This window comes from Cucumis sativus, chromosome 3 (genome assembly GCF_000004075.3).
Source record: "Cucumis sativus cultivar 9930 chromosome 3, Cucumber_9930_V3, whole genome shotgun sequence".
Lineage (NCBI taxonomy): Eukaryota > Viridiplantae > Streptophyta > Magnoliopsida > Cucurbitales > Cucurbitaceae > Cucumis > Cucumis sativus.
The window spans coordinates 28,954,696-28,981,213 of NC_026657.2; the positions used below are offsets into that span (position 1 = coordinate 28,954,696).

The 26,518-nt window shown below is 34.8% G+C and overlaps 4 protein-coding genes and 1 long non-coding RNA gene across 11 annotated transcripts; 2 read left to right on the plus strand and 3 right to left on the minus strand.

The window, feature by feature from the left end:
* Nucleotides 1-3,034: 3,034 nt before the first annotated feature.
* On the plus strand, nt 3,035-7,712 carry LOC101218048 (putative serine/threonine-protein kinase). The gene is made up of 7 exons (XM_004137857.3): nt 3,035-3,214; nt 4,350-4,469; nt 4,662-4,777; nt 4,893-5,103; nt 5,711-5,948; nt 6,562-6,712; nt 7,011-7,712. The coding sequence occupies exons 2-7, from the start codon at nt 4,400-4,402 to the stop codon at nt 7,374-7,376; spliced, it is 1,152 nt and encodes a 383-aa protein (XP_004137905.1). The 5' UTR covers nt 3,035-3,214; nt 4,350-4,399; the 3' UTR covers nt 7,377-7,712.
* Nucleotides 6,760-12,311, minus strand: LOC101213899 (phosphoglucan, water dikinase, chloroplastic). 6 transcript variants are annotated; one of them, XM_031882433.1, is made up of 8 exons: nt 11,980-12,301; nt 11,328-11,370; nt 11,084-11,244; nt 10,273-10,977; nt 9,291-9,657; nt 9,112-9,183; nt 8,776-8,885; nt 6,760-7,212 (listed from the first exon to the last, which is right to left on the minus strand). In XM_031882433.1, exons 1-5 carry the CDS (start codon nt 12,205-12,207, stop codon nt 9,451-9,453), a joined length of 1,344 nt encoding a protein of 447 aa, XP_031738293.1. In that variant the 5' UTR covers nt 12,208-12,301; the 3' UTR covers nt 6,760-7,212; nt 8,776-8,885; nt 9,112-9,183; nt 9,291-9,450. The 6 variants fall into 6 exon arrangements, with proteins under 6 accessions (XP_031738293.1, XP_031738292.1, XP_011651866.1 ...); XM_031882432.1 differs by having other exon boundaries at nt 8,776-8,904; XM_011653564.2 differs by having other exon boundaries at nt 6,816-7,212; nt 8,776-9,183; nt 11,983-12,311.
* Nucleotides 12,312-13,449: 1,138 nt separating this feature from the next.
* Nucleotides 13,450-19,350, plus strand: LOC116402682. 2 transcript variants are annotated; one of them, XR_004215175.1, is made up of 4 exons: nt 13,450-13,688; nt 14,128-14,193; nt 18,710-18,810; nt 19,061-19,350. It is a non-coding gene; the product is annotated as an uncharacterized LOC116402682 (long non-coding RNA). The 2 variants fall into 2 exon arrangements; XR_004215174.1 differs by having other exon boundaries at nt 13,451-13,688; nt 19,042-19,350.
* Nucleotides 13,828-17,511, minus strand: LOC101218525 (putative receptor-like protein kinase At3g47110). Its single transcript, XM_031882410.1, has 2 exons — nt 14,547-17,511; nt 13,828-14,466 (listed from the first exon to the last, which is right to left on the minus strand). The coding sequence occupies exons 1-2, from the start codon at nt 17,341-17,343 to the stop codon at nt 14,036-14,038; spliced, it is 3,228 nt and encodes a 1,075-aa protein (XP_031738270.1). The 5' UTR covers nt 17,344-17,511; the 3' UTR covers nt 13,828-14,035.
* A 152-nt stretch (nt 19,351-19,502) lies between the features above and the next one.
* Nucleotides 19,503-26,332, minus strand: LOC101218760 (probable LRR receptor-like serine/threonine-protein kinase At3g47570). Its single transcript, XM_031881720.1, is given in 6 exon segments — nt 19,503-20,339; nt 20,432-23,252; nt 24,891-24,965; nt 25,155-25,480; nt 25,483-25,605; nt 25,692-26,332. Coding segments are annotated over 6 exon segments (4,395 nt in total). The 5' UTR covers nt 26,299-26,332; the 3' UTR covers nt 19,503-19,896.
* Nucleotides 26,333-26,518: the final 186 nt, after the last annotated feature.

Here is a 26,518-nt window from a genome sequence, read left to right on the forward strand (position 1 = left end):
TTGATTTAGGTTTAGTTAAATCCACGACCAACTTAACCTATAAAAATTTTAGATATTTGAACTCAACTAACACTAACATCAATGAGTTGATAACTCAATTAAGACCAAGATTAAGAGTGGGTTTATTTAGTTTGGTTTGGAGACAGTCCATTGGGGCCGACCCTGTCGGCCTGGTTTTCATTGGACCGGTATGGACGACCAATAAGGCCCATGCCCGATTCTGGCGGTTTTTTTGGTTTTCCCCTTCCCGCTCCCGGGGAGTGAACGGCATTTTCGAAGTTTGATCTTTAATGAGGAACCCAGTTTAGTGAAATCGAAGGGCTGTGTTCCTCTCATTTCTCATTTTCCGAAACCATTAATGGATTTTGATCTTTCAATTTTTACAAGACCATCTCCATCTACATTAGTATGGAAAATCTGCTGGATCAAAATCTTCGATGCGGTCGCTCCTCATTTCCCGCCAGATTTTCATCTCCAAATCGCTGTTCTAGGCTACATCGACTTCCTCAAATAGAGTTATCGGTTCGTTTCTAAATCCTACCAAATGAAATTAGTTTGTCGGAGCTTAGGTGAGAATGTGTAGATTATTTCTATCTTTCTTGTGTTCGCTTCCAGTGTTCCACTGTATTTTGTTCGTTCCTTGAATTGAATTCTCTAGACTTCGTATTTCCTATATGATCTCGAACATTGACTCCTCTATAGTCAATTCACGAGTTCTTTATAGAAGTACTACAGGTCATTGCAGATGCCACCGAATTTTGGGATGTAGAAATCAAATTCGTCATTGACATTTATTACTTTTCTGTTTTACATTTCCTTGTTTTAAATTAGCGAACCTTCTTAGCATTTGTTTACTACTACAACATTTGGTGTTCTTTACTTCACCATAGATGCTAGAATATCATCCATTGATCAACGAGTAAATTGTTTAAGTCCCATCACGACATCTCGTTGTTAAAATTGAAAAAAAAGTAAGAAAGGAGAATTTATCGCGAGTTAATATTCCAATTTGATTGTGCAACTTGAGTTTTATTCCATTGTAGTCCTAGATCTAAAATAATGTTGACATTTTAAATAAATTTGAGTATCTTGTGAAAATTCGTTTTAAATAAAAAACATTTCTAACCATTTTGTTATTGCAGTAAGTGGTAGAGCATTTGACTGCAATAACAAAATGGTTAGAAATGTTTTCAAACACAACAAAACGACAAAATGGATAAATAAAAGATAAAATATCAAGCTTCAATCGTTGAGTTCAACAACATCCGAGGGTGCCATATTTTCATCAATTGCCATTAAGAAAAGTGAGTCCTCTGATACTAAGAGGTCTCTTATTCTGTGACTAATGAGGCAGTAAAATGTAGTGGAGCTTTGATCTTCAAGGGCCACTACGGCATGTGTCTGTGCTGCTCTCCATCTTTCTACAATTACTCGTATGATGATGTGACATTGGTGCTAAAAGTTATTATTAGGATGAGTAACAGTTACACAACATCAAGTCACCTCGTTTTGGTAAATTGAGTTTGTAATGATTTTTAACCTTTGTTTTCAAAATTACTTTAAGAATTCTGATGATGCAACTATGTGCTATAATTTTAAGGTTATTGTCCAAAGTATTAGTACTATAGTTTTAAGGTTATTGTGCAATGAAATTCAACGATGGAAGAAACTTGATACTTCTTCGTAACATAATCAGTGGAGTTCAAACGAATTTGAGCAGAAGTGCACATATTTGATAACTCAACTAATTTAGAAATATTCTTTCAAGCATGGTTAAATTGATCTAGGCATATATCTTTTATCCAAGAAGTTAAATGTTGGCTCTAACTCCAAATATTGTTGAATTAAATAAAAAAAGTAGATTCCAAAATTTGAGCATATATTTATTTTTTCTTGAACATTATATTTGGAAACAAATTGAACATGTAATTTTTTTTTTTTTAATGTATGTACTTATGTATGTATATTATCATTACAGACTTTAGGTGAAACCTTGTGGGATTGGTCTAAACCTTTTTGCCCAAACTTGTCATCTTTGGAATCAAGTTTTACTAAAACTATTCTTTTTCCCATGCAGATTTTTTGCGTCAGTTATTTGAGAATCGCAGAAGACCGCGGTTCATCAGTTTGCAAAACAGGTAATGTGCAGTAAATTGATCTTGATTCAGTGCTTCAGGAGTTAGGTGTAGTCGTTGTATGTACATGAAAGAAAACCCGTCCATGTTATTTTCCTTTTGTTTCTTAAATGGAGTGCTGGAGGGTTAAGTTTGAATTTGAGATTTCTTATACAAGGTTTGTTAAAACTCTCAGCAACATTAAATATAAATGTATATCTTTTAAAGGCAAGCAAGTATATAGGAACAAATGGTAACGGGTAAATTGTTTCAATATAAAAAAATGAATTCAAACAATGACACCTCGTGTATTTTACTTGTTTGTTTATTCATTCCATTCATTTGTTTATCGCTGGTAATAACTTTTGACTATAAGATACGTGTTGGAGAGCCCCTTTTATTTCTTTGTAACAGTTAACATTTTGTAATTTTTTTATATTTTATAATTTCTTTTAGTTCAATTATGATGACGACATTTGAGATGGTAATTTACGTTTATATGCTTAAGATTTATTTTGATAAGCTTTCACCTTTGTTGATTAAAAGTCTATTTTTTCTGTATTTTATTTGATGTTGTTAGGAGTCAGTAAAAGAAACAAATATAAAAATGAAGGAGAACTTAGTGTTCATGAAAACGTGAAATGAAATTTAGAAAGAGACTATCCAGGATTTTGAGACCACAATAAATAATTTTCTATGAAACTCTTTTGTTCACTCTTACCCACTCTCCTTCACAATCCCTATTATATTTGGAAAAATAACGTATGGGCTATCGTATTCAGATATTGCAAACTATTTTATTCCAAACAAGTCTCAAATATTATTCGTATGGCAAAACAATAATCTTGTATGCGTATATATAAAAAGTCAAACCTGCTCCTAGGCAACAAATTAGCTGTTTTATTCTTGAAATAATTCGCATGGCAAATATAATAAATTTTGTTGTTGGCCAAGCCTTCTAAGTTCTAAGCACTAAAGTCTTTTCTCTTTCTTTTTCCAGCCTTTTATCTCATGGGACAGACGGCAGGTTTGGGTTCGGAAGTGGTCGGCAGTGAGTTTGTTTGGCTAAGTACAACAGCAGCGGTATGGTGTGCAAATTTGTAAGTACAAATTCCTTGTTCAATTTCTTCAAGGGAATTGGAAAGGTGTTTCATGTTTTTCACAATAAATGGACTGAAATAACCACTTCCCTCGATTGGTTGTATAGTTCTTTCCCCTTTCTGAGTTCAATCATTTTTAATTTTTCCCCCTGAAACATTAGTTTTTAAAATTAAAAGTAAATAGAAAGTAACTTTTAAGAATAATATTCGAACAAATTCCTATTTGTTTCCAAACCTTTTTATCCTTCGGAGAAGCTCGATTTGTGAATAGTGATTCGAATTTTGACGTCATGGTAGAATGATGAATTACGTAATATTGAAACGGCTGGGACACAATTGACCTTTTCCATGAAGCACACCCACCCACCACCTGAATTCCTGAATTCTAGAAGTACAGTCGGCCATAGAACTTAGAACTGATGTCAAATTGGTTGAATGAATTTTTTTCTCTGACCCAAGAAAAGTAAGCTCCATCAAATTGTGTTGTCCTGACACTGGTTGGCCTTGGGAGGTAGAAGTGATGTCAAATTACAGTATGAACTTCTTGCTTGCTCTGACTAGATAAAAGTAAAATGGAAAATTGTCTTTGAAAGAAAAAACAAAAAAGTTAGCTGAAAAATGTGTTGACCAGACGGATTCTATGGCCAGCCTGCTTCCGATTTTAGTTTATCGTGATATATTAACCAACCCAACGACACTCTTTAAAACTTCAACTGTTTGGTTTCTTGCAATCCCTCTCCCATTAACACTTTTCTTGAAACCTTGAACTAACCCATCCTATAGCAAACCCACGAAAGTTGAAAATTTTCTTGAATCCTTAGACTAACACCCACAAGCAAACCCAAGAAAATTGAAATTTGACACAAACATGTTTCCCTTCTAGAGAAGAAAAAAGTTGGTCACTAGGAGACAATTCATTTTTTTACTGTAAAATCATTAACATTTTTGATAATTTAGTCATTCCCTTAATCCCTTCATCTCAATCTCTTCTAAATTTGAGCAATCGCGATTTCCCCCCTAGTTTCTGTGGAAATCACGCCACCCTGCTCATATTAGTTATTGATGGAAGGGCTTTAGAAATCTTTCTAGCATTTGGCCGTTTCAGTTGTCGTTAAGGAGCTCTTCGGTGTTTCAGGGATGTAAAAAGTGGTTTATGTGCGTAGATGAGTGGCACTGTTCATTGCAATGGCTCCTTGTTGCTTTGCAATCCTGAATTGCTGTAAAGGAAATAGCAGCACCGAGGAACCGGCAGAAGGTGAGAATCAGGTAACTTTGTTTTTCTTCTGGTAGATGCTAGGTTAATCTTCTATATACGTAGGTCTTCTTTTTCAAGTGGGTTTCTATAATTTCTGATCATTTGATTAGGCGAAAAGTTTTCTTTAGATAAGTAATTACTTCGCTCTTTGGATTTCTAATTGAAATGATTTCCTGCCTTGGATTTGGTTAGGGATTGCTGTTACCAACAATGTACGCATCTTTTCTTATAACTCCCTGAGGTCGGCAACTAGGAATTTTCATCCATCAAGCAGAATAGGCGCTGGAGGTTATGGAGTTGTCTACAAAGTGAGACCAATGATAATCTTATTTTGTTGGTTCTCTCCTTTAATTTGTTCCCTGAAGATACTTTTCCTATATTAATTCTGATGCATTTTTATCTGTCATTGATTTGCGACAACAGGGAGTTTTAAGGGATGGCACCAATGTTGCAATCAAATCACTGTCTGCAGAATCAACTCAAGGAACTCGGGAATTCTTAACCGAGATAAATATGATATCAAATATAAGACATCAAAATCTCGTTCAACTGATTGGTTGTTGCATCGAAGGCACACATCGAATTTTGGTGTATGAATACCTGGAAAACAACAGCCTTGCGAGTACTTTGCTTGGTAAGTTTCTAGGGCATTCAAGTTGATTATATATGTACATTCTAGGTGAGTATAAATTCGTGTTATGTTATATCTCTGGAAGTTCTTAATCTAGTTAGACATGTTGTTTCAAATCTTAAATTCCAGTATGGTCAACAACTTAACATGTGTTTCTTGTTGTCAGTATAATCTCTGACATGTTCAATCCTTAATTTGGCTTGCAAACAAATACTTGCAGATAGTTTATGAAATTATAATCAATAGAAGATTATGATAGGTATCATTTATTTGCTAAATTTCTCTAGTAGGAATTATAAGCTATCAACTTATGACTAGTTCGAGAGTGTCATTGCTCTCCGCATCAGACAACTTCAACTAAGATTTTAAACAACAAAAACCAGATTTTGACATATATGAAAGACCGAACACAGCCATCTAAGAAGTTAGATATAACTCCCAATTCCACAATATCTGTAGTTTTTTCTGAATATCCGTTGGTATATCCTTAAATTTGAGTTACTGACATCGATATCGTTGATATTTTCATCTTTGTTCGTCGCCCATCCGTGAATGCACTTTCACAGTTTGAGTTCTAACAGATTATTATCACGAGCAACTATCATTTCAGGTACAATGAGTAAACATGTTGATCTGGATTGGCCAAAGAGAGCTAAGATTTGTCTTGGTACAGCTTTGGGTCTTGCATTTCTACATGAGGATGCTGAACCGTCTGTTGTTCATAGAGATATCAAGGCTAGCAATATACTTCTTGACAGAAACTTTGATCCTAAAATAGGAGACTTTGGGTTGGCTAAACTTTTCCCAGACAACGTTACTCATGTGAGCACTCGAGTTGCTGGAACTGTGTAAGCACTGTATTTCATTATCTTGATATTTGTGAACTTTACTTTGAAAGTATGCTGAGAACAACTGTTTCCGTTGTCTCTCCGTATTTTAGGGAGACCAACAATTCTTTTTTGTTTACTAATCAATTTGCAGCGTCATATTTGTAGTAATCTGCATTGATAAAAAGATATCATAAAATCAAAAGGGGAACTTTAACAGTTGATCACCATTATCTTTATGGCTTATGCAACCTAATTCAAGAACCAATAATGCCATTATCTTGATTGGACTAATGAGTTTAGGTTAATTGTCACACGGTAATTTGCTTATCTGATGGCTGAATATGAAATCAAGTAAGGTCAAATGTGTAGTAGACAGGAATTGGCTGTTGTAAAAAAGTCAAGTAAAAAGATTATAAAAACTTGTGTGCTAGGTGATCATGGGTGCTATATACGCAGATGGATTAGATTCATAAGATCTGGTTGCCAATCTCATTTTTGTTTGCTGTCATTGGTTTTGCTTCTTCAGTCATTCCCGCACCCTCAAAATGACACGCAAAACTAATTTCTTACCCTTTTTTTGGCATGATATTCTGCTCTTTAAATATTTTCTAACCATTTTGTGTGGCTACAGCGGATATTTGGCACCCGAGTATGCACTTTTAGGACAGTTGACAAAGAAAGCAGATGTATACAGTTTTGGTGTGCTCATGCTGGAAGTAGTTAGTGGAAGTAGCAGCAGTAAAACAGCATTCGGAGAAGAGTTATCGATTCTCGTGGAATGGGTACATTTCTAAACTTTTTTAACAAGAACTTATTGCTCATTCATTTATGGCGTTCAACATGACTTTGCTTTCACGAGTACTACTACTATTAAATAGTCACCGATGCTTGTAATCATAGATATAGATACAATATAAAGGCTTTGATGATAACCTGGTGGATAAAAGTCCTAGGTAAGTTTTAAATGTTGTTCACTCAGAAAAAACTTGTCAGAACTCTTTTTTCGCATCCTCAATCAAACTTCATTGCATGTATAATCATTTTCCCTCAATTTGATAAATAGATTCGTGCCATTTGTAGACTTGGAAATTAAAACAAGAAGGACGGCTTGTAGAACTAATCGATCCGGAACTGATCGATTATCCGAAGGCCGAGGTTATGCGTTTCATCACGGTTGCACTCTTCTGTACCCAAGCCGCTGCAAATCAAAGGCCAAGCATGAAGCAAGTTGTGGAAATGCTTTCAAGAGAGGTACACCTTAACGAAAAACTTTTGACAGAGCCTGGAATATACAAAGGACACAAAATTAGTAAGTTAAATGGCGCTGGCACTAGTTCTGAGGGAACTTCCTCCCATGGACACAGAGGTAAAAAGGTTATAAAGTCTGCTACATCTTCGCCCCAATTTAATAGCTCAAATAGTATGACTCAAATGCTTCCTAGGTAATAATACTTAAAACACTGCTTCTATTCCTCTTGTAATATTTAATATTTTAGTTCCAATCCCTCAAATTTCTTTCTCAAACTTGCTCTTTTCCCCTTGTAGTTTTTAAGATTTTAGATATAATCCTCCAATTCATCATGTCATGTTTCCATGGATCTAGCTGTGAAGAGTGAGAAATTTCACTTTTAGGAAGGCATAACCCAACCAAACCAACCAATAACTAGGGATCAACTTGGTTAAGATTCATTACTTTATCTTGTTGATTGGGTTGGCTGTATTTTTTTTTTAAAAAACAGCTGATTTTGTACAAATTTGATTATACTTAATTTTAACTAAAAATAGTAGCTTTTATAAAGTTGGAGAAAAAGTATCCAAAGTGAATAGTAGTGGATTTAGGAAAAGTAAACCTAGTCTATCTTAAATGAGTAGGTTGAGGTTTGGTTTGTACATAGACCTCACGTCGGGGAAGAGTCAGGACAGATTTAAGTGATGCAGCCAAAGCGGTGAGTGATGGTGGTGACAGCCACGCTGAAGGGATTAGGTGGCTGTATATTACAATTCAGAATTTTAATGTTATTTAGGTTTTTTATAAAAAGAATTATAATTTAATTAGTTGGTCATTTGATATCTATATTAATGATTCAAGTTTCAGTTAGCATTTCTCAAAAATTTAAAATTTATGAGTCTATATTCTCTTTTTAAGATGTACGGGATGAATTGATAATTGATAAACTATTTAAGAAAAGTTTGTAAAATCGACATGTAATTGAATTGTATAGATAAAAAAACTCAAATATTATTTGAGTCTACCAATGATTGAAAATGGTTTATTACTTATTTTTCACCTCATTATTTTATTACTTTACATAAAGTTTAGGATACAAATCTCCCGCTTCTTAGTGAGTCATGAACAAATTTTAACGTCTCCCTTACTAATAACGAGTAATAGTAATTGTTTATCTTCAAGAATAACATAAATATTTCATCCATTTATGTTGGACTACCGTTCATACAAAGAAATAGACCAAATTAGCTTATATTTATATCAAATTACGTCCCGATTTTTGGTTCCCAATGAAGGGAATCTTCATTTAATTTGGCCTTGCTAAGTGAGAAGATGACAGGCTTTAATTATCAACTGATCAACTGTCCTCAGTAACGTGCCTTCATTACATGTCTCGGTCGTAACTATTGATGATCTAAAAGTTCTATTAATTATTTACTCAATCAAACATCTTAGTACACATGTATCGGTCATAAATATTGATGATCCAACAGTTCTGTTAATTGTTAACTCAATCAAACTCAATGCAGCACACCAAGGTAGAAACAAGACAAAATGAATAGCCTTGAAAACTAAACAATATTTTAGAATAACAAGAAAGGATACTTGAAATTTAACCTTGAAGTGACAAATTGTACATTGATAGGCAGCCTTCCGCGACCTACGGCGTACGCAATAGGCAACATGGAAACTTCTCGATGGTAACGTGCCTTCTTAACATTTTAACCCTTCATAAATATTGTTAATCTAAAAGTTCTGTTAATTATTAACTCAATCAATCATGTTACTTATGTGCAACTAAATCCGAATGATGGGATGGTGATGAAAAAAATAGAATAAATTTAGTCTTGAAAACAAAACAATATACGAGTATAACAAGAAAGGGTAACTTGAAATTTGAGAATGTATCCTTATTTATATGAAACTAAACAAATATTTGAAATCTGCAATTACCTATAAACTTTCATACCATTGCAGTCCAGATTCACCAGTGAACCAATTTTCGTAGTCTTTGTATTTACACCCCTGTTGTGAATAAAACAAATAATATTAACTATTCAAACTAATACGAAAGTAAAGTCACGAGGATTTATAGCAGAGGACAAAATTGAAATGAAACTCATTTCTCTTACCCAAGTAGTATACTATATATATGAGTAGATCATATTTACAACTCCCAACATCAGCTTCCATACACCCAGTTGGGTCCCAGAAAGTTGAAATCTTCTTGGGGAACAACATAGAGAACAGAACTAAAATTGAAATCTTGGAAGTCTGAATAAAGTTGTGATGCTAAAGCAGTCTTAAACTGGATAGGAACTTCTTCAGGGTTTTATGACCCCATGTTAAGTCATTTTGGACGACATCGTTGTTGATTTCCTGCAAATCAGATTGATTCTCAATTATATTTGTGTCATCCTCATAACTTGACTTTGCCTCCATCTCTTGTCCAGCCACAACCTCAGGATCCAGTTTCTGATTCTTTTGTATGTTCTGAGACTAATACAAATGAAATATGAGGCATATGAACATTATATAACATAGTACATCAGTAGATGAAGTTGAATCAAGCATAGCTACTGCAGGGTGTGCTTTTTGTGAATATATTGGCCAAGAAGTGTTTAAAAGTTTAATTTAGTGAATTGTAGTCCGTCCCATGCTTCCAGAGTGTGCATTTAGTTGCTATCAAACATTAGGTGGCCACAGGTTTATTTGCAGTTTTATAATTTGAAGAGGTAAAATGTAGTGCATAATTTATTATTAAGCACTTAGTAAATTATTTCAAACAAACTCTTGAAAAGCTATGTCGACATTTGATGGCAGGGAAATTGTTTGGTTCCATGATAAGTTGGTAAGAAAGAAGCAAAATAGAACTAAGATATCAAACTTGAAATGATTAGGCCATAAGACTGTGACAATATCAGTGTCAAGTTTCATCTCTTTCATATATTGATTCGAAAACATTTAAGCTATCAAAGTTACGTCCACTGTATTTGGGATCTCTTTCGAAAGTACAATACATGGTGCACACAAATTGAAAGGACGGTTATTGTAGTAACAAGAGTTGAAGCAGGAAAGAAATGGTAAAAGTAGGTCAGGCCATCAAGCTGTTACCTCAGGTAGTTTATGATCGTTAGATTCATTTATTCCACAGACAGAACCATCATCTTCGACTTCATGTGGAGGTGCATTCTGATTTGATGCTGTTGCTGTTGGAGGTAAACCAGGAACTAGAATGGGAACTTGATCATCAACAGGGCTTTCTTGAACTCCATCATCTTTTGCATCGTTCTCCAAACTTTCCTCGGTTATCTTTGTATCATCTAAGTATACCTCACTCACGGCCTTGTTACTTATATTCCCTGCCACGAGATCTTTAGCATTATCATTTGAATCGGAAATGCTGCTATTGTCACCCTCTGGAAGAGAGACGTTAGTGATATTCTCTTCAGAAGCAGAGATATTACAGCCATTTTCTTCTAAAGCAGAGATGTTACTGCCATCAATCAATTCCACCGATGGTTTACGTGCTATTGAATCCTTAATTATATTGGGGATCAGTTCTTCATCTGGATAAGTGAGGTTGTCCTCATCCATTAAATTTTCTGGGGCAATGGGAGAATCCTCCTCCTGGTTAACAATTTTTTCTTCTTCACTAAGTATCCGTGATTCAGCACTATCCCAATCTTCAGAAACGATGATAGTATTGGATGTTTCCCAGGGTTGGAATGTTCGATCAGGACCGGGTTGCCATACGACATTTCCAGTTATTCCTTGAAGTATGAATTTGAACTGGATTATTTTCCCGACGGGAATATCCTTATTTGAAAAAGAAAGAAAAGAACATGACCAGATATTAGAATAGCTATGAAACTTATATCTTCATATCAAGATTTTTACGTTCTTCACGAGACTCTATACTCACCACTTCTGCAGCCCATTGATGCCCATCGGCCCAGTTTAAAGGTATTGCACTTGTAACGTCCCAGGAACCAAAAATTGGATCGTCACCTACTACATAGAAATGCTCCCCAAATGTGCACTCTTTGAGTAGCTGGAATTTGACACGAACAGTTTTTGATTGATCTGCATAAAAGACGTCGATACGGAAATTTGAGGCTATGTTCTCAGAGGAAGTAATTATATTTTCATCAATCGTCTTGACTTACCTGTTTCTTGATTCTCAACTGCATCATTCTGAATAGTATCTGCCTGCAAAGAACAAGTTCTACGAATATCAGGATGATTTTATTAGCATATATACATCCTTGCAACAATCTTTTTCACATTACTTCCTAGATTTTCTGGCAATAATTATCTCTTTTTTATTGAGGCATCCGCCGAGACTTTATTACCCATTCTAAACTTCCGAAGTTTTTATTAATCTTGATTCGATCTAACCTAAACCTTTAAGAAACGATTTCTTCATTCTGTGGAAAAACTGACATAATGTCCGAGACATACAAAGTAATGAGTAATTACAAAACAAGAAGACTTCGTTCAAAAACTCAAAATCGAAGGCATAGAACACTATCTTTCACCGACTTTCATATTAGCAAATCGCAATTTAGAATCCTCCTCCTCGAATATTAAACTCCCGATCGTTATCTAGAATCCATAAATAAGCAAAAAAAAAAAAAAAAAAAAAAAAGGACAAGAAAACTATCACAGATTATCTCTCGTTCGCACATTGAGAATCTATAAGTAATTAAAGACAGCGAAGAGAATAATTCTCAGCAATCCAAGATTCTCCATGAAAAAAAAAAACATATGAAACCACAAAAGAAGAATCGCAAAGAAAGAATAATTTCCAATACCGACGACCTGCTGATATGAAGCGAAGCAAGAAGAAATGAAATCGATGCCTCCACGGCGCAAAGGTACCAAATGCTGAAGTCCAGAATTAGCCAATTTCCATGGCCTCCGATAAGAAATGAATTCAGGTCCTCCAGAAAGAAGACGCTCTTTTAGAGAAGAAGAAGAAGAAGAGAAGTAAGAGGAAGGTGAACAGTTGGCGATGATGGAGTTGTAGGTCTCTAGGGTTTTCATCACTCTTCACTCCAAGAATCTCACTCTGCCACTGACAATGACAAACAGTCTCAAAGCTTAAGCCTCGCGCTTTGCCTTTGGCTTTGATGGAGTTTCTGGTGGTAACCAATTACCATTATATAACGGTGGGACCTTGCGAGGATAAGGGGAAATAATTTCTCACGTGGATCATCCAAAACTGACACGTGTTCCAACTACCCAACGAATCACGAATCACGAAGCTCATGCTTTATGGTTCGTTCATGTTAGCCATTCAATGTAACTATCTTTTAGGGCCATACCTCTTTAATTAGACCTCTAATATAGTATAGTTAAAATTAAATTTTGTATTTTTAGAAAAAGAAAAACTACTAAATTTTGTATTTTCTGTCAAAGTAGAAGTGATTTTGTTTCGAGTCTACCCACCTTTCTAAATCTATGAATGACAACACCAACAAAGCTGATCAACACCTATACGTATGAGTCAGGTTTGATCTTTGGTCTATGAAGAGTTAAAATAAATTTAACAAGTGGACTAGTTATTAGTATAAATATTATTTCTGTATTTTTTTATGTGTATTGTATAAAAACATACTGTCGAAGGGAGGTCTCCTTACACGTATACTAAATCCTATAGGTGAGCATCGATCGATTGAAGTATGTTTTTTTAATCAAATTATCGTTTAATTGACTATGATCAATTTAGTAAATGTTGAAATTGACTCCGACTATAAAGGAGTAATCAACCAATTGATTATTTTAAACCTTTAAAATTAAAAAAAAAAATGATGTCGGTTTGATTTTTTATTTTTTTTAGATCCATCACCTTCAATTTAGTGGATTTTAGTTTATCATGCTTACTCTTACAAAATCTATTAGTGTATATATATTATAAACGATTATGGAGCTACGTTTCAAATAGGAACGTAATCACAATTTTCTTAACACATTATTTTCAAAAGATAAAAGTGCTAACTTAAATATATAAAAAAACAAAATTCTATTTTCTTGATCTCACAAAATTATTTTATATTTTAGCCTAATGGGTAGCAATTTTGGAATGATAATCAGACTTCCATCGCACATATCTTAGACACCTATTTACGATTAAAAAAAATGTTGCTATATTTTTCAATCTGATCCATATATTTGTAAATATTTTTTTTTATGTAAATAAATTTGTCGTTTTATGCCCAAATAAATAAATAAATTTGTCGTTTTAACGGAAAGCTAATCCATTATATTTTCAATTATAAAATTTTGGGAGCACCTCTTTCTTCCTTTCTAGTTTACGGACAAACGGGAGTTTTGTGAGGTAAGAAGACGTTATTACCCTTCATATAATTTCCCCCCAAAACTATGACGCTCACTCCTCCGACTGCTTCCGCGACTGAGGTAACGACGGCGCCAAACACCCTGACGACGCAAGCGGGTAACTGTATTCGGATACAATTGCGAAACCTCTTCCTGTCAGCACGTCCGGTGGACGGCGATCTCTTCAAGTGCGTTCTTCCAACACTGTTTTTCCTTTTTCTTCGCTTTATTTTTCTTCTTACTCTAAGCGCTTTCATCGTTCTGGACTGAGATTTATTGTTTGTTTCCTGACTTTGATATTGCAATAAATTTTAACATTGCTAGTAGTTGCGTGAAAAAAATATATAACGTAAAAGTGAGTTTAGGAACAAAAAGTGAAAAATGGTATTATCATCATAATTGAGAAACATTTCACCATCTATTGTAAATTGTCAACTTGGATGGTTTGAAAGGTGGCATTTCTAGAACAACCCATTGCTTGTTGTGGCCAAGTATATTCATTCTTCTCTCAATCTTGGGGAAACAAATATCTATGTTACCTCTGGCGTGTCTTTTTAAATTTGAGATAGGAGCTTTTAATTGCTTGCAATTCATTAACGATCACATTCATCGGTGTTCTCTCCCTAGGTGCCCTCAAGGAGCATGACAATCCGATTCTCATCATTGATACTAGACATTCTTCCACATATCTCGGTATGATTTTTCTGTGTTGTTCCTCACTCATTGTCGCTATTTCTTGTATATTGTCTTCTCTTTCTTCTTTTTGATCTGTTTCTACTAATAGCATAGAATGATCGATTATGCCCAAGGCATCTCGAGATAGCTCCATGGTAGCGAACAAATGAATGTCCACACCATGACCAAATGTGTCGTCAGTGGGTCTTTTTCCGATGAGCATCTCTAATAGTAGTATACCATAGCTGAAGACATCTCCTTCGATGGAAATTCTGCTACCAGTGCCGTATTCTGCAATTGTTGATTAATTTATTATACCAATTAGCAATTACGGCTGAAAGTTGATAGGGTTTAGAGAAAAAGAAAAATACCTGGAGGAATATACCCTATAGAACCCTTGAGTGCAAGTGACATGGTTTGACTAAAAGATAATGGTGCATTCGGTCCTTCCAACATGTATCTAGCTAACCCAAAGTCTCCTACATGAGCTACCATATCGTCGTCAAGCAATATATTGCTAGGCTTTAGATCGCAATGAACAATAGGAATTTCACAAAGATTATGAAGATAATCTAATCCACATGCTATATCAATAGCAATATTCAATCTTTGGAGGAGACTCAACCTTCTTTGATCGTGTCCTTGATTTGCAGGATGAAGCCAACAATCAAGATTTCCCTTGGACATGAAATTGAAGACTAATGCTTTGAATTCGTTGCCTTGTACATCAATACTTGAGCAAGAAGTTATGTTCTTGAGGAGATTCCGATGCCGTATGTTTGAGAGAGTGTTGCATTCATCAATAAAACTCTTGGAAGCACCTTGTTGTTGGAGGTTTAGAACCTTAACGGCAACAATAGATCCACCATTTGGAAGAACACCTTTATACACAGAGCCAAAACTACCCGAACCAATCAAATTGTCCATAGAGAATCCGTTAGTTGATTTGTTCAGTTCTAAATAAGAAATTTGTGGTAGAAGCTCCTTTGTAGAAGATGGAGTTGAATTATCCTTCCTGGACTTCTTAAACACAAAACACACGAAAAGTATGCTCACCAAAATAACAATGAATGTGACGGTAGATACTACAGGGATCAACACCTTTGATGTTAGAGACCGCTTATCGGGCAAATGTGTTTGGTTAGGCTTGCACGGAGGTAAACTTAATTCTTGTAAACCATCACATAGATCATTATTTCCAATGATAGAAATCATGGTTGAATTGGAAAAAATTCCATCTGTTGGCACTTTCCCCTCAAAGTCATTATAGGATAGATTGACATACTTGAGTGAGTGAAGCTGACCAAGAAATTGGGGAATTGACCCAGACAAGTTGTTACTGGAAAGATTTAGTACTTCAAGACTTTTCAAAGTTTCTAAAGATTGAGGAATTGTTCCCTCAAATTGGTTACCACTCAAATCCAAGTAACGCATGCTTACACATTTACCAAGATTGCTAGAAATGTTACCTGATAATTTGTTCTTTGATACATCCAACGTTATCAAACTAACCACCTCATCCACTTCAAGTGCTAATGGACCAGTAAGTGAGTTATTATTCAAGGCCAAATAGGCCAAAAAGGAAGAGAAATGAAGAACTTCATTTGGTATAAGGCCACTAAGTTTGTTACCAGATAGGTTAAGAATTTGAAGCGTTTTGCAACGTCCCAAGCTTCTTGGTATGCTTCCTTCAAGTCTGTTATCGTTCATGTAAAGCTTAACTATCGAAGACAAGTTACCAATAGATGATGGAATTGGCCCAGTTAAATTGTTACCTTGCAAAAATAGCTTCACCAAGTTTTGAAGATTCCCAATATTAGGAGGAACACTTCCATTCAAATAATTCTGTCCCACCACTAGATGTTGCAAGTTAATCAGGTTTGCAATCGCAGAAGGAATGCTTCCACTTAACATATTTGCACCCAAGGTTAACGCTGTGAGCTGGCTTGATAGGTTGCCAATAGATGAAGGCAATACTCCTCCAAAATGATTCCATGACAGACCCAAAACCTTTAGACTAGTACAATTAGCCAAGGAGCTGATAAAATTTAAGTCACCAACTCTTCCAGTTCCAAGTATGTTGTCTTCAAAATTGAGTCTCTCTAAGTCTTTTAAGCTCCCCAAATCATTAGGTAGCATTCCAACGAAACTGTTACTAGGAAGATCTAATTCTCGAAGACCGGAGATGTTGGCAAACGACGTGGGAATAGACCCTGTGAAATTATTGCCGCCACCAACAAAGATCTGAAGATTGGGTAGTGTATATCCGATATTTGGTGGTAGAGTTCCTTGAAGTCGATTTGCAGTAAGACTCATCAAAGTCAAAGAAGTTATATTATAGAGTGAAAGTGGCACTGTACCTGTCAAATAGTTTGCTGTAATTGCAAAGAACTCCAATCTTCTCAAGTGCCCCAGTTCGTTGGGAATGTTTCCTTGAAAATTGTTATACGCGACTGATAAATGAAGGAGGGAAGAAAAGTTTCCTATCCAAGATGGGATAGTTCCAATCAAATTGTTATTGGGAAAACTGAGTCGTTTCAACTTGGTTAACGTGAACAACTGGTGTGGAATCTGACCTTCAAGCCCATTGTTGCCCAACTCCAAATGAACCAGCTGGGTGCAATGACTTATATTTCCTGGAATCTCGCCACTGAAGTTATTGTAGGACAAATTGAGATGACGTAATTGTAGTAGCTGACCAAATTCTTGAGGAATATGGCCGTGGAGTCTGTTGTCTCCCAATCTAATTGCAATGAGATGAGTCATATTTCCTAAAGAATTTGGTATCGAACCACTCAGTTTGTGAGCTTCCAAGTCCAAGACCATAACTCTTCCAATGGTGGAATTACAAGTAATGCCAGTCCAATCACATAAATGCCTGGAATCGTTCCAAGAGCTCATGATTTTGAGTGGGTCGTTGAGTACTCTACTTTTCAGATCAAGTAGAGCCAAATGATCTGATTCAATTCCAGATATGGGTGTCTTCGCAAAGGCCAAGCTCATGGATATAAAAAAGAAATGATAAAGAAGTATACGCAGAATCCTGTTGGTGTTAAAGCAATAATTCTGCCTCATCCTGCAGCTGAGAAATTCCGAATCTGCAGTGAAAACAAATGCCCAATCCCTCAGTTTACGCACAGGGATAAGCAGAATTGAATTGTCGGTCATGGTAGTTTGACTTTAAGATTTAAATTTCCTTTGAATGACTAATTCATCTGGGAGGTTTAAATAATTCAAGTATAAGCCTGAGCCTTCACCCCCTAACTTGTAAATAGAATAAACCAAATAGTATCCCGCTATTCATTTTAACAATGAAGTAGTAGATTTTTTTTTCAAATGTATTGTAATAAATGTTGGGTGAAAATTTGAAAAACTAAGCTAAGCTCATGTTGGCAATGAAATAGTAGATTTACTCCACAGTTTTTGTTAATTTAAGTTAGGTTCAACCTAATAACTATTTTATTTTTAAAAGTTAAGTCTATTTTTTTTTCATTTATACAACAATTTGCATCTTTCTCACGTATAAACATTTTATATTTTGTTTTTAAAATTTAAGTCTATTTTTTTTCATTTATACAACAATTTGCTCCTTAGATATAATCGAATTCTTAGTCAAAAAAACAAAATTTAAATCTACTTAATTAGTTTTCAACCTTTGGTTTGTTCAGTTGTTTCTTAACCATTTATAAAAAGCAGATAATAAAAAAAGAAAATTGGATGGGTAAGTAGTGTTTGATGTAGACCTAATTTTCAAAAACAAAAACAAAATGTATATAAATGGAACTTAATGTTTCTTTTTTATTAATCATATACTGTTATTTTATTAATATATTTTGTTTCAAGTCAACAAGGCGGCTGTAAGATATCAAATTGTATACAGTTATTGTACGAATACGATAATCGCTATTTGATTATTGAATCAGATCTTTTCTGATTCCATTTCATGTGGAGATTGCAGCTATATGTGACCAACTTTAGATTGGGGGTTCACGCCTTGATTATTGCATCGGACAATTTAGCCATTAATGGCCTAAAACGTTTTTCTAAGTTCTAATTATCATTCTTAACGATGTCGCTGAAGCTAAAACTTCTTTCTCTTCTCTCATATTTTCTTCTCTCTTTTTAACAGAGCTTGTAATAGATAGGTCATACTCCCTGTAAATTCTTCACTTTTCCCCTGGAGCGTTTCTGTGAGGATTTTGTTCCTACTTTGCCTATTGAACTGGTTGCATTACATTTGTAGAGATAATAATTAAGTGTATGACAAAAAGAATTGTAAATACAATAAAATTGACTTTATATTTGATTGACTCTATTAGTAAGGATAGACTCTTAGAACTAGATCTAAATTTGCTTATATCTACCAACTTTTTTTAGCACTCCCAGAGCCAATTTTGGCTTCTATTAATAAATTGTTTTCTCAAAAAAAAAAAAAAAAACAAAAAATTGGTTGAGCTAAATTTAAAATCTTTATGGAATCTTGATATGTATGCATTTTCTTTTTTGACTTTTTTTCCCTCTGTTATTGAGCCAGGTTAGAAATTACAGATGGTTTGGCGAAACAAGCAATTCACGGGTATGGACCTGGCATAATGGTGTGAAACTCATTTGGGTTCCAATGGCCCTACTTTCCAAGTAAGTTCTTATTCTAAGCTGTATCTAGTAAAATTGAAAATATTGAAAAGTGAATCTGCAAAATAATCTGCTATGATCGACCGTGATAGATAAGATATATCACAAATTTTAAAAACTGCCATTTAAAATAATTTTTCCTCTAGTGAAGACTATTTTCATATTTTAAGAATTAAATAATTTTCTGTTTTACCTATAATAGTTCACATAATATTGATTTCTTATTTTATTTAGTGCACCTTTCTCCATTCAGTACAACGTCTCTTTCTTCAACTCCTTGGCTGTACCTCCAACTCAACTTAACTTCCTTCGTTTCTTTTGCCATCTCCCAAGTCCCTTCCCTTGATACTCTTCTTTGGGGAAGTTTCTAGTATTGTATTAGTGTGGAGTCTTCAATTTTACATATTATTTATAAGAAGCATTCAATAATTGTATGAAACTTATGAAATAAAATAATATTTCATAAAATAGTAAATAGTGAAATGAAGTGTTTAGGGGAGAGAGTGTACTTCACAGTACTAGAATTTTCTCCAATTCTCTTTCTTTTTTTCTCTTTTTCCAACCCTGTCATCTTTCTTTCCCATCTAACCCGTTATTAGAATTAAATTCTCTTTTTGATGATATAGAAGAGGAACAATCAAACTTCTAACTTCGAGAGTTATAGTTTATACTTTATTTTAGTTGAACTATACTTATTTTGACACTTAAACTACTTAAATTCCTTAAATATTGCAAATTAAGGTCACATGGTCAAGTAACAAAAATATTACATCACCGTTCATTCATCTAAGAGCTTATCAAAGAAATCTAACCGTAACTAATCATACATATTCATCATGGCATTAAACTTTGAACTGGCCTTGCATTTGGTTTGCTTAGGTAGCTGTATCAAATGCTGAGATTCTAAGAAATAATCTCATTAATTGAGAACCAAAAGGGAAAAAGTTTGTCTTATATTATAATTGAGGAACAATGGACCATCTATTGGAAATAGTCGACAAGGTTGTTTTGAAGGTAGATTTTCTAAAGGAACCTATCGCTAGAGGAAATTTTCAGTCACTTGTTTCTCAAGCTTGGTGAAACAAATCTCTACGGTATCCTCCATCTCTTCTTAAACTTGAGGTAGGAGCTTTTAATTGTTTGTAATTCATTAATGACAACATTTATTGGCTTTCTCTCTCTAGGCATCCTTAAGGAGCATGACAAGCCGATTCTCAAGATTGAGATTATACATTCTTCCATCCAACTTAGCACAAATCCTTTATGATCTTCCTCACTCATCACTGCTATTTCTTGTGTTTTATCTTCACTCTTTCCTTCCTGATTTGTTTCTCCTGTTTCTTCATATAGGAGAGAAGGGTCAACTATATTTATGACCCCTTGAGATAAGGCCATTTCAGTAAACAAATGAATATCCACACTGTCGCCGAACTTCTCATCGGTAGGTCTTTTTCCAATGATCATCTCTAATAGTAGTATTCCGTAACTAAATACATCCCCTTCAGTGGAAATTCTTCCACCTGTGCCGTATTCTGCTATTTTTCATCAATTGTTATACCAATAGAAGATCAAAATATAATAATTGTTATGAAAAGATGGTAAAGTTTAGATGGAAGAGAAATACCTGGAGGGATATATCCGATAGAACCCTTGAGTGCAAGTGACATGGTTTGACTTAAAGATGTTTGATCATTTGACCCTTCCAACATGAATCTAGCTAACCCAAAGTCTCCTACATGAGCTACCATATCGTCGTCGAGCAATATATTGCTAGGCTTTAGATCACAATGAGCAATTGGAGGTTCACAATGATTATGGAGATAGTCTAATCCATATGCGATGTCAATAGCAATGTTCAATCTCTGGATGAGGCTTAACCTTCTTTGATTGTTCTGTTTGTTTGTGGGATGAAGCAAACAATCAAGATTTCCATTGGACATGAAATTAAAGATTAAAGCTTTAAATTCATTCCCTTGTACATCAATGCTTGAGCAAGAAGTTATGATCTTGAGGAGATTTCGATGTCGTATGTTTGAGAGGGCATTGCATTCATCAACAAAACTTTTAGAAGCTCCTTGGTGTTGGAGATTTAGAACCTTAATGGCAACAATAGACCCATCACTCGAAAGAATACCTTTATACACAGAGCCAAAACTACCCGAACCAATGAAATTTTCCTTAGAGAACCCGTTAGTTGATTTACTAAGTTCCAGGTAAGAAATTTGTGGTAGAAACTCCTTCGTGGAAGATGAATTAGTTGAAGCATCCTTCTTCGATTTTCTAAGCACAAAACACACAAAAATGATGCTTACCAAAATAACAAGGAAGGTGACTGTAGATGCAATGGGGATTAACACCCTTGGTGCCATAAACTTCTTACGGGAATATGTTCGATCATACTTGCATGGAGGTAAATGTAATTCTGGTAAACCGCCACATAGATTGTTATTCCCAATGACTGAAATCATAGTTGAATTGGAGAAAACACCTTCTTTTGGCACTTGTCCCTCAAAGTTATTATAGGATAGGTTGAGATACTTGAGTGAGCCAAGCTTGCCAAGAAATTGAGGAATTTTCCCAGACAAGTTGTTGCTGGAGAGATTCAATTCTTCTATTCCTTTCAAAGCTCCTAAAGATTCAGGAATTGTTCCCTCAAATTGGTTACCCCCAAGATTCAAACGTTCCATTCTAATACAGTTTTCGAGGTTGGTAGGAATATCACCTGATAATTGGTTTTCTGATACGTCTAGTTTTGATAAACGAACCAACAACCCCACTTCATGGGGCAATGGACCAGTAAAAGAGTTATGATCCAAGGCTAAAGACATCGAAAGGGAAGAGAGATAAAGTATTTCCTTCGGTATGGTGCCGCTTAGGTTGTTACTAGATAGCTCAAGAGTTAAGAGGCTTTCACATTGTCCTAAGCCGGCTGGAATACTTTCCTTAAGTTTGTTGTGACTCATGTAGAGCTTGGTTAGTGAAGATAAGTTAGCAATAGAGGAAGGGACTGGCCCACTTAATTCATTATAATTCAAGTACAAAACCTCCAAGTTTTTAAGCTTTCCTATATTGGGAGGAATACTGCCATTCAAAAAGTTAACTTCCATTGCTAGGCGTTGTAAGTTAATCAAGTTTCCAATCCCTGTAGGAATGCTTCCACTTAACATATTTTGACCTAAAACTAGACTTCTCATCTGGGTTGAAAGGTTGCCAATAGACGAAGGCAATACTCCTCCAAAATGGTTCGAACTCAAACTTAAAATCCTTAGGCTTGTACAATTAGCCAAGTAACTAATAAAATTTAAGTCACCAACTTTTCCTCTTCCAAGTCTATTAGATGCAAAATTTAGATGCTCCAAGTATTTTAATCTCCCCATGTCATCAGGTAGCATTCCAACAAGTTTGTTCTGAGGAAAATCTAAGATTTGAAGTCCGGAAATATTAGCCAAAGACTTTGGAATAGGCCCATGGAAATTATTGACTCCACCGCCTAAGGCTTGAAGATTAGGAAGAGTAAATCCAATATTAGGTGGTAGAGTTCCTTGCAATTGGTTGTCAGCAAGAGACAAGTAAGTTAGAGAAGTTATATTACAGATTGAAGGCCACACTGGACCTGTCAAATTATTAGAAACAACTACAAGTCTTTTCAATCTAGATAGGCGTCCTATTTCACTAGGAATATTTCCTTGAAAATTGTTGTACCCGAATGACATACCTAATATCGAAGTAAAATTTCCTATCCACGGTGGGATTCTTCCAGTGAGATTGTTAATGCCAAATCCAAGACCTTCCAACTTGGTTAAAGTGAAGAACTGATGTGGAATCTGACCTTCAAACCTATTCCCACCAAACTGGAGAAAAACAAGCTGAGTGCAATGACTTATATTTGTCGGAATCTCACCAGTAAATTGATTCAAGGACAAATTAAGAAGGCGCAGTTGTAGTAGCTTACCAAACGCCTGGGGAATATGACCATGAAAATTGTTGTCTCCCAAATTGATTTTAGTGAGATACGTCATATTCCCCAAAGAAGGCGGTATCGAACCAGTTAGTTTTTGAGATTCCAAGTTCAAAGCTACTACTCTTCTGCTGGTGGAATTGCAAGCAACACCAATCCAATCGCAAAAATGTGCGGAATCGTTCCAAGAGCTCAGGATTCCAAGTGGGTCTTTGAGTACTCTGCTTTTCAAGTCAAGAAGAGCCAATCGATCTGGTTCATTTGCGGAAGTGGAGCTCACAGATATGAGAAATATATGGTACAAAAGTATGCTAAAAATTTTGTTGCTATTGCATAAATTGCGTCCCATCCTGCAGCTAAGAAATGCTGGATTTGTGATGAACAATACGTAATATGAGCAGTTTACATATAAGCAAATGGTATCGTCGGCTATATGGCAGCTTTGACTTTTGTGATGTTTAAGTTTCCACCTATGAAGTTTATTCTTTCAAAGGTGTTAGGTGAGTTTTTAAACAATTCTAATAGTTGGCTCCACCCCATTGTACTAAATGGCAGCTTGAGGGTAGGTATCAAAGCTGTGATTGTTAACATGTATTTCTTCCTGTTCTAGTGAGATTGTTTTGAGAAATATCAAAGACTTGAAGGCAGAGGTTTTTTGGGCAAAAGATGTGGGAGTTGGCCCTAAAAATTAATTAACAATGACGAAAAAGAGCCGTAGATTTGGACTAATGAATCCACTAATTTGAGGTAAATTTCTATGGATTGAACTTAATAAGTCAGAGAAGTTGTATTAAGTATTGAAAGCGACGTTATACTTGTCGAATCATTCCAAGAGCTCACAATTTCAAGTGGGTCATTGAGTATACTTGAAATGACAATTCATAAAAAAACGCTAATAGTGAGATCGGCTAAAACTAAGCAATAACCAAAAGAAATTACTTAATAGCTTAGTAAAATTGATAGGACTATAATAGGTTATCTTTTAGTTTACTAGAAAGGATAAACAAAATTGAATTGTCGGCTATGGTATCTTTGAGGTTCAGTTTTGGTTTGGAATTTACTCTTTGAATATTCCAATAGTTGGCTCCACGGTTGTACTAAATGGGAGTTGGGTGGTAGATATTTAAAATTTATGGCTAGTTTCAAAACTAAATTTGGAAATATATAGTTTTCAATTTTAAATTGATGTGATTTAAAAGTTAATTGACATAATCACTTGTATCTCTTCAAGTTAGAGGTTTAAAACAGATATCTTACTTTTACTCAAGGTTTAAAATATCAATTTTAATGTTGATAGATACTCACTTGTATTTCTCTTTAAGTTAGAGGTTTAAAAAAGATATCTTACTTTTACTCAAGGTTTAAAATATCAATTTCAATGTTGATAGATACTCACTTGTATTTCTCTTTAAGTTAGAGGTTTAAAAAAGATATCTTACTTTTACTCAAGGTTTAAAATATCAATTTCAACGTTGTTAGGTCGAGATATTAATTCTATTAAAAAAATATCTATAAACTTTTGATGTCAACGAATATATTTAAAAAATTTATAGAAATAAAAAATGTTTAAATTAGTAACTAATCATTTTTATAAAGAAGTTAACCTGTTCATTAAGTGTATTAAATACATACTAATGATAGTGTTGGTTTACCTCATTTCGAAGCTATGGAAATATAAAAATATCGTTGAAAAATGTTTGAAAATTTAATACCATGCTTGGACTTGAAAAAAAAAATATTTAATATTGTGTGTTAAAAGAATTAAAATGTTATATAAATTTCTTTATACCGACATAAAGTAATATTTCTTCATCTTCAATAATTCCATGGGCTAGCCCAACATATCTTCTATTTTAGCTCTCTTTCTATTTTAAAATGAGTTTAATTCAACATGAAATTTATGATTCGATCTTCCATTTGCAATTTTTATATTTTAAAAAATTTGTTTTTCTATCCTTTCTATCTTTCTCCCTACACCTTTCTTTTTCTCTTTTTCCAATCCCTACAATACGCCGACGGCACTCATCAATATCGAAGATACTTTAGTTCTAAAAGTATTGCAAAGTCAAGGTCAAGGTCAAGTAGCAAAAATATCAAATCGTTATTCTTTCATTTAGGATCTTACACAAGCAATTTCAATCGTACGTGCATTCAAACTATGGATTTGCATTTTGAAGTACTTGCTAGAAGCATCAGAATGCTGGAATTTCGAAAAATAATCTAATTAATCAAACAAAAAAAGGATGGAATTTAAACTAAAGCTTCTTGGTATTGTATTTGAGTAACATTATTGCACCCTCCTTTAGAAACTGCTGATCTGAAAGGTGGATATTCCTAAGGGAAACCAATTGCTTGTGGCCAAAATAATACAGTCATTTGCCTCTCAAGCTGGGTGATACAAATGCCTATGAAACCTTCGACGTGCCTTCTTAAACTTGAGGTATGAGCTTTTAATTGCTTCCAACTCATTAACGACAACTTTCATTGGCTTTCTCTCTCTCGGTGCCCTCAAGGAGCATGACAAACCAATTCCCATTATTGAGACTAGACATTCCTCCATCCATATTGGTACTATTTATTTAAGATCTTGCTCTCTCATTATTTCTATTTCCTGTATTTCATCTCCAGTCTCTTCTTCCCCACGTGTTTCTTCAAATACTATAGAAGGATCGATTATGTCCAAAGCATCACGAGCTAGCGCTTCTGCAGTAAAAAGTGAATATCCACACCATCATCAAATGTGTCGTCAATTGGCCTTTTTCCGATGATCATCTCTAACAACAATATCCCGTAGCTGAAGACATCCCCTTCGATAGAAATTCTGCTACCGCTTCCATACTCTGCAATTGTTCATCCATTATCATACAAAGCACAACCTGTGGAAAAAAGAGGGACAACTACTATTGTATAACTTAATGAAAAATACCTGGAGGGATGTATCCTACAGAACCCTTGAGTGCAAGTGACATGGTTTGACTGAAAGATATTTGATCATTTGATTCTTCCAACATGAGTCTAGCTAACCCAAAGTCTCCAACATGAGCTACCATATCATCATCAAGCAATACATTGCTTGGCTTTATATCACAATGAATGATTGGAGTTTCACAATGATTATGGAGATAGTCTAATCCACATGCAATGTCAATAGCAATGTTCAATCTTTGGATGAGACTCAATCTTCTTTGATTGGTTCCTTGATTTGTTGAATGAAGCCAGCTATCAAGATTTCCATTGGACATGAAATTAAAGACTAGAGCTTTAAATTCATCACCTTGTCCATCAATACTTGAGCAGGAAGTTATGATTTTGAGGAGATTTCGGTGTCGTATGTTTGAGAGAGCATTACATTCATCAACAGTACTCTTCGAAGCACCTTGTTGTTGGAGATTTAGAACCTTAACGGCAACCATAGACCCATGGAGGGATATATCTCGTAGAGCCCTAGAGTGCAGGGGATGTGGTTTGACTAAACAAAGTTGGATTAATTGGTCCCACATGAATAATCTAGCTATAATATCTTTGTTGTGCATTACATTGTTAGACTTGAGGAAACAAATATTTACAGAACCTTTAGTGTGCCTTTTAGATATGAGCTTTTAATTGCTTGCAATTCATTAACGACAACACTCATTGAGGTTCTCTCACTAGGTGCTCTTAAAGAGCATGTCAAACCAATTCTCATTATCGAGACTAGACACTCTACCTTCCATCTTGGAACAATTTCTTTATGATCTTCTCCACTCTTTACCT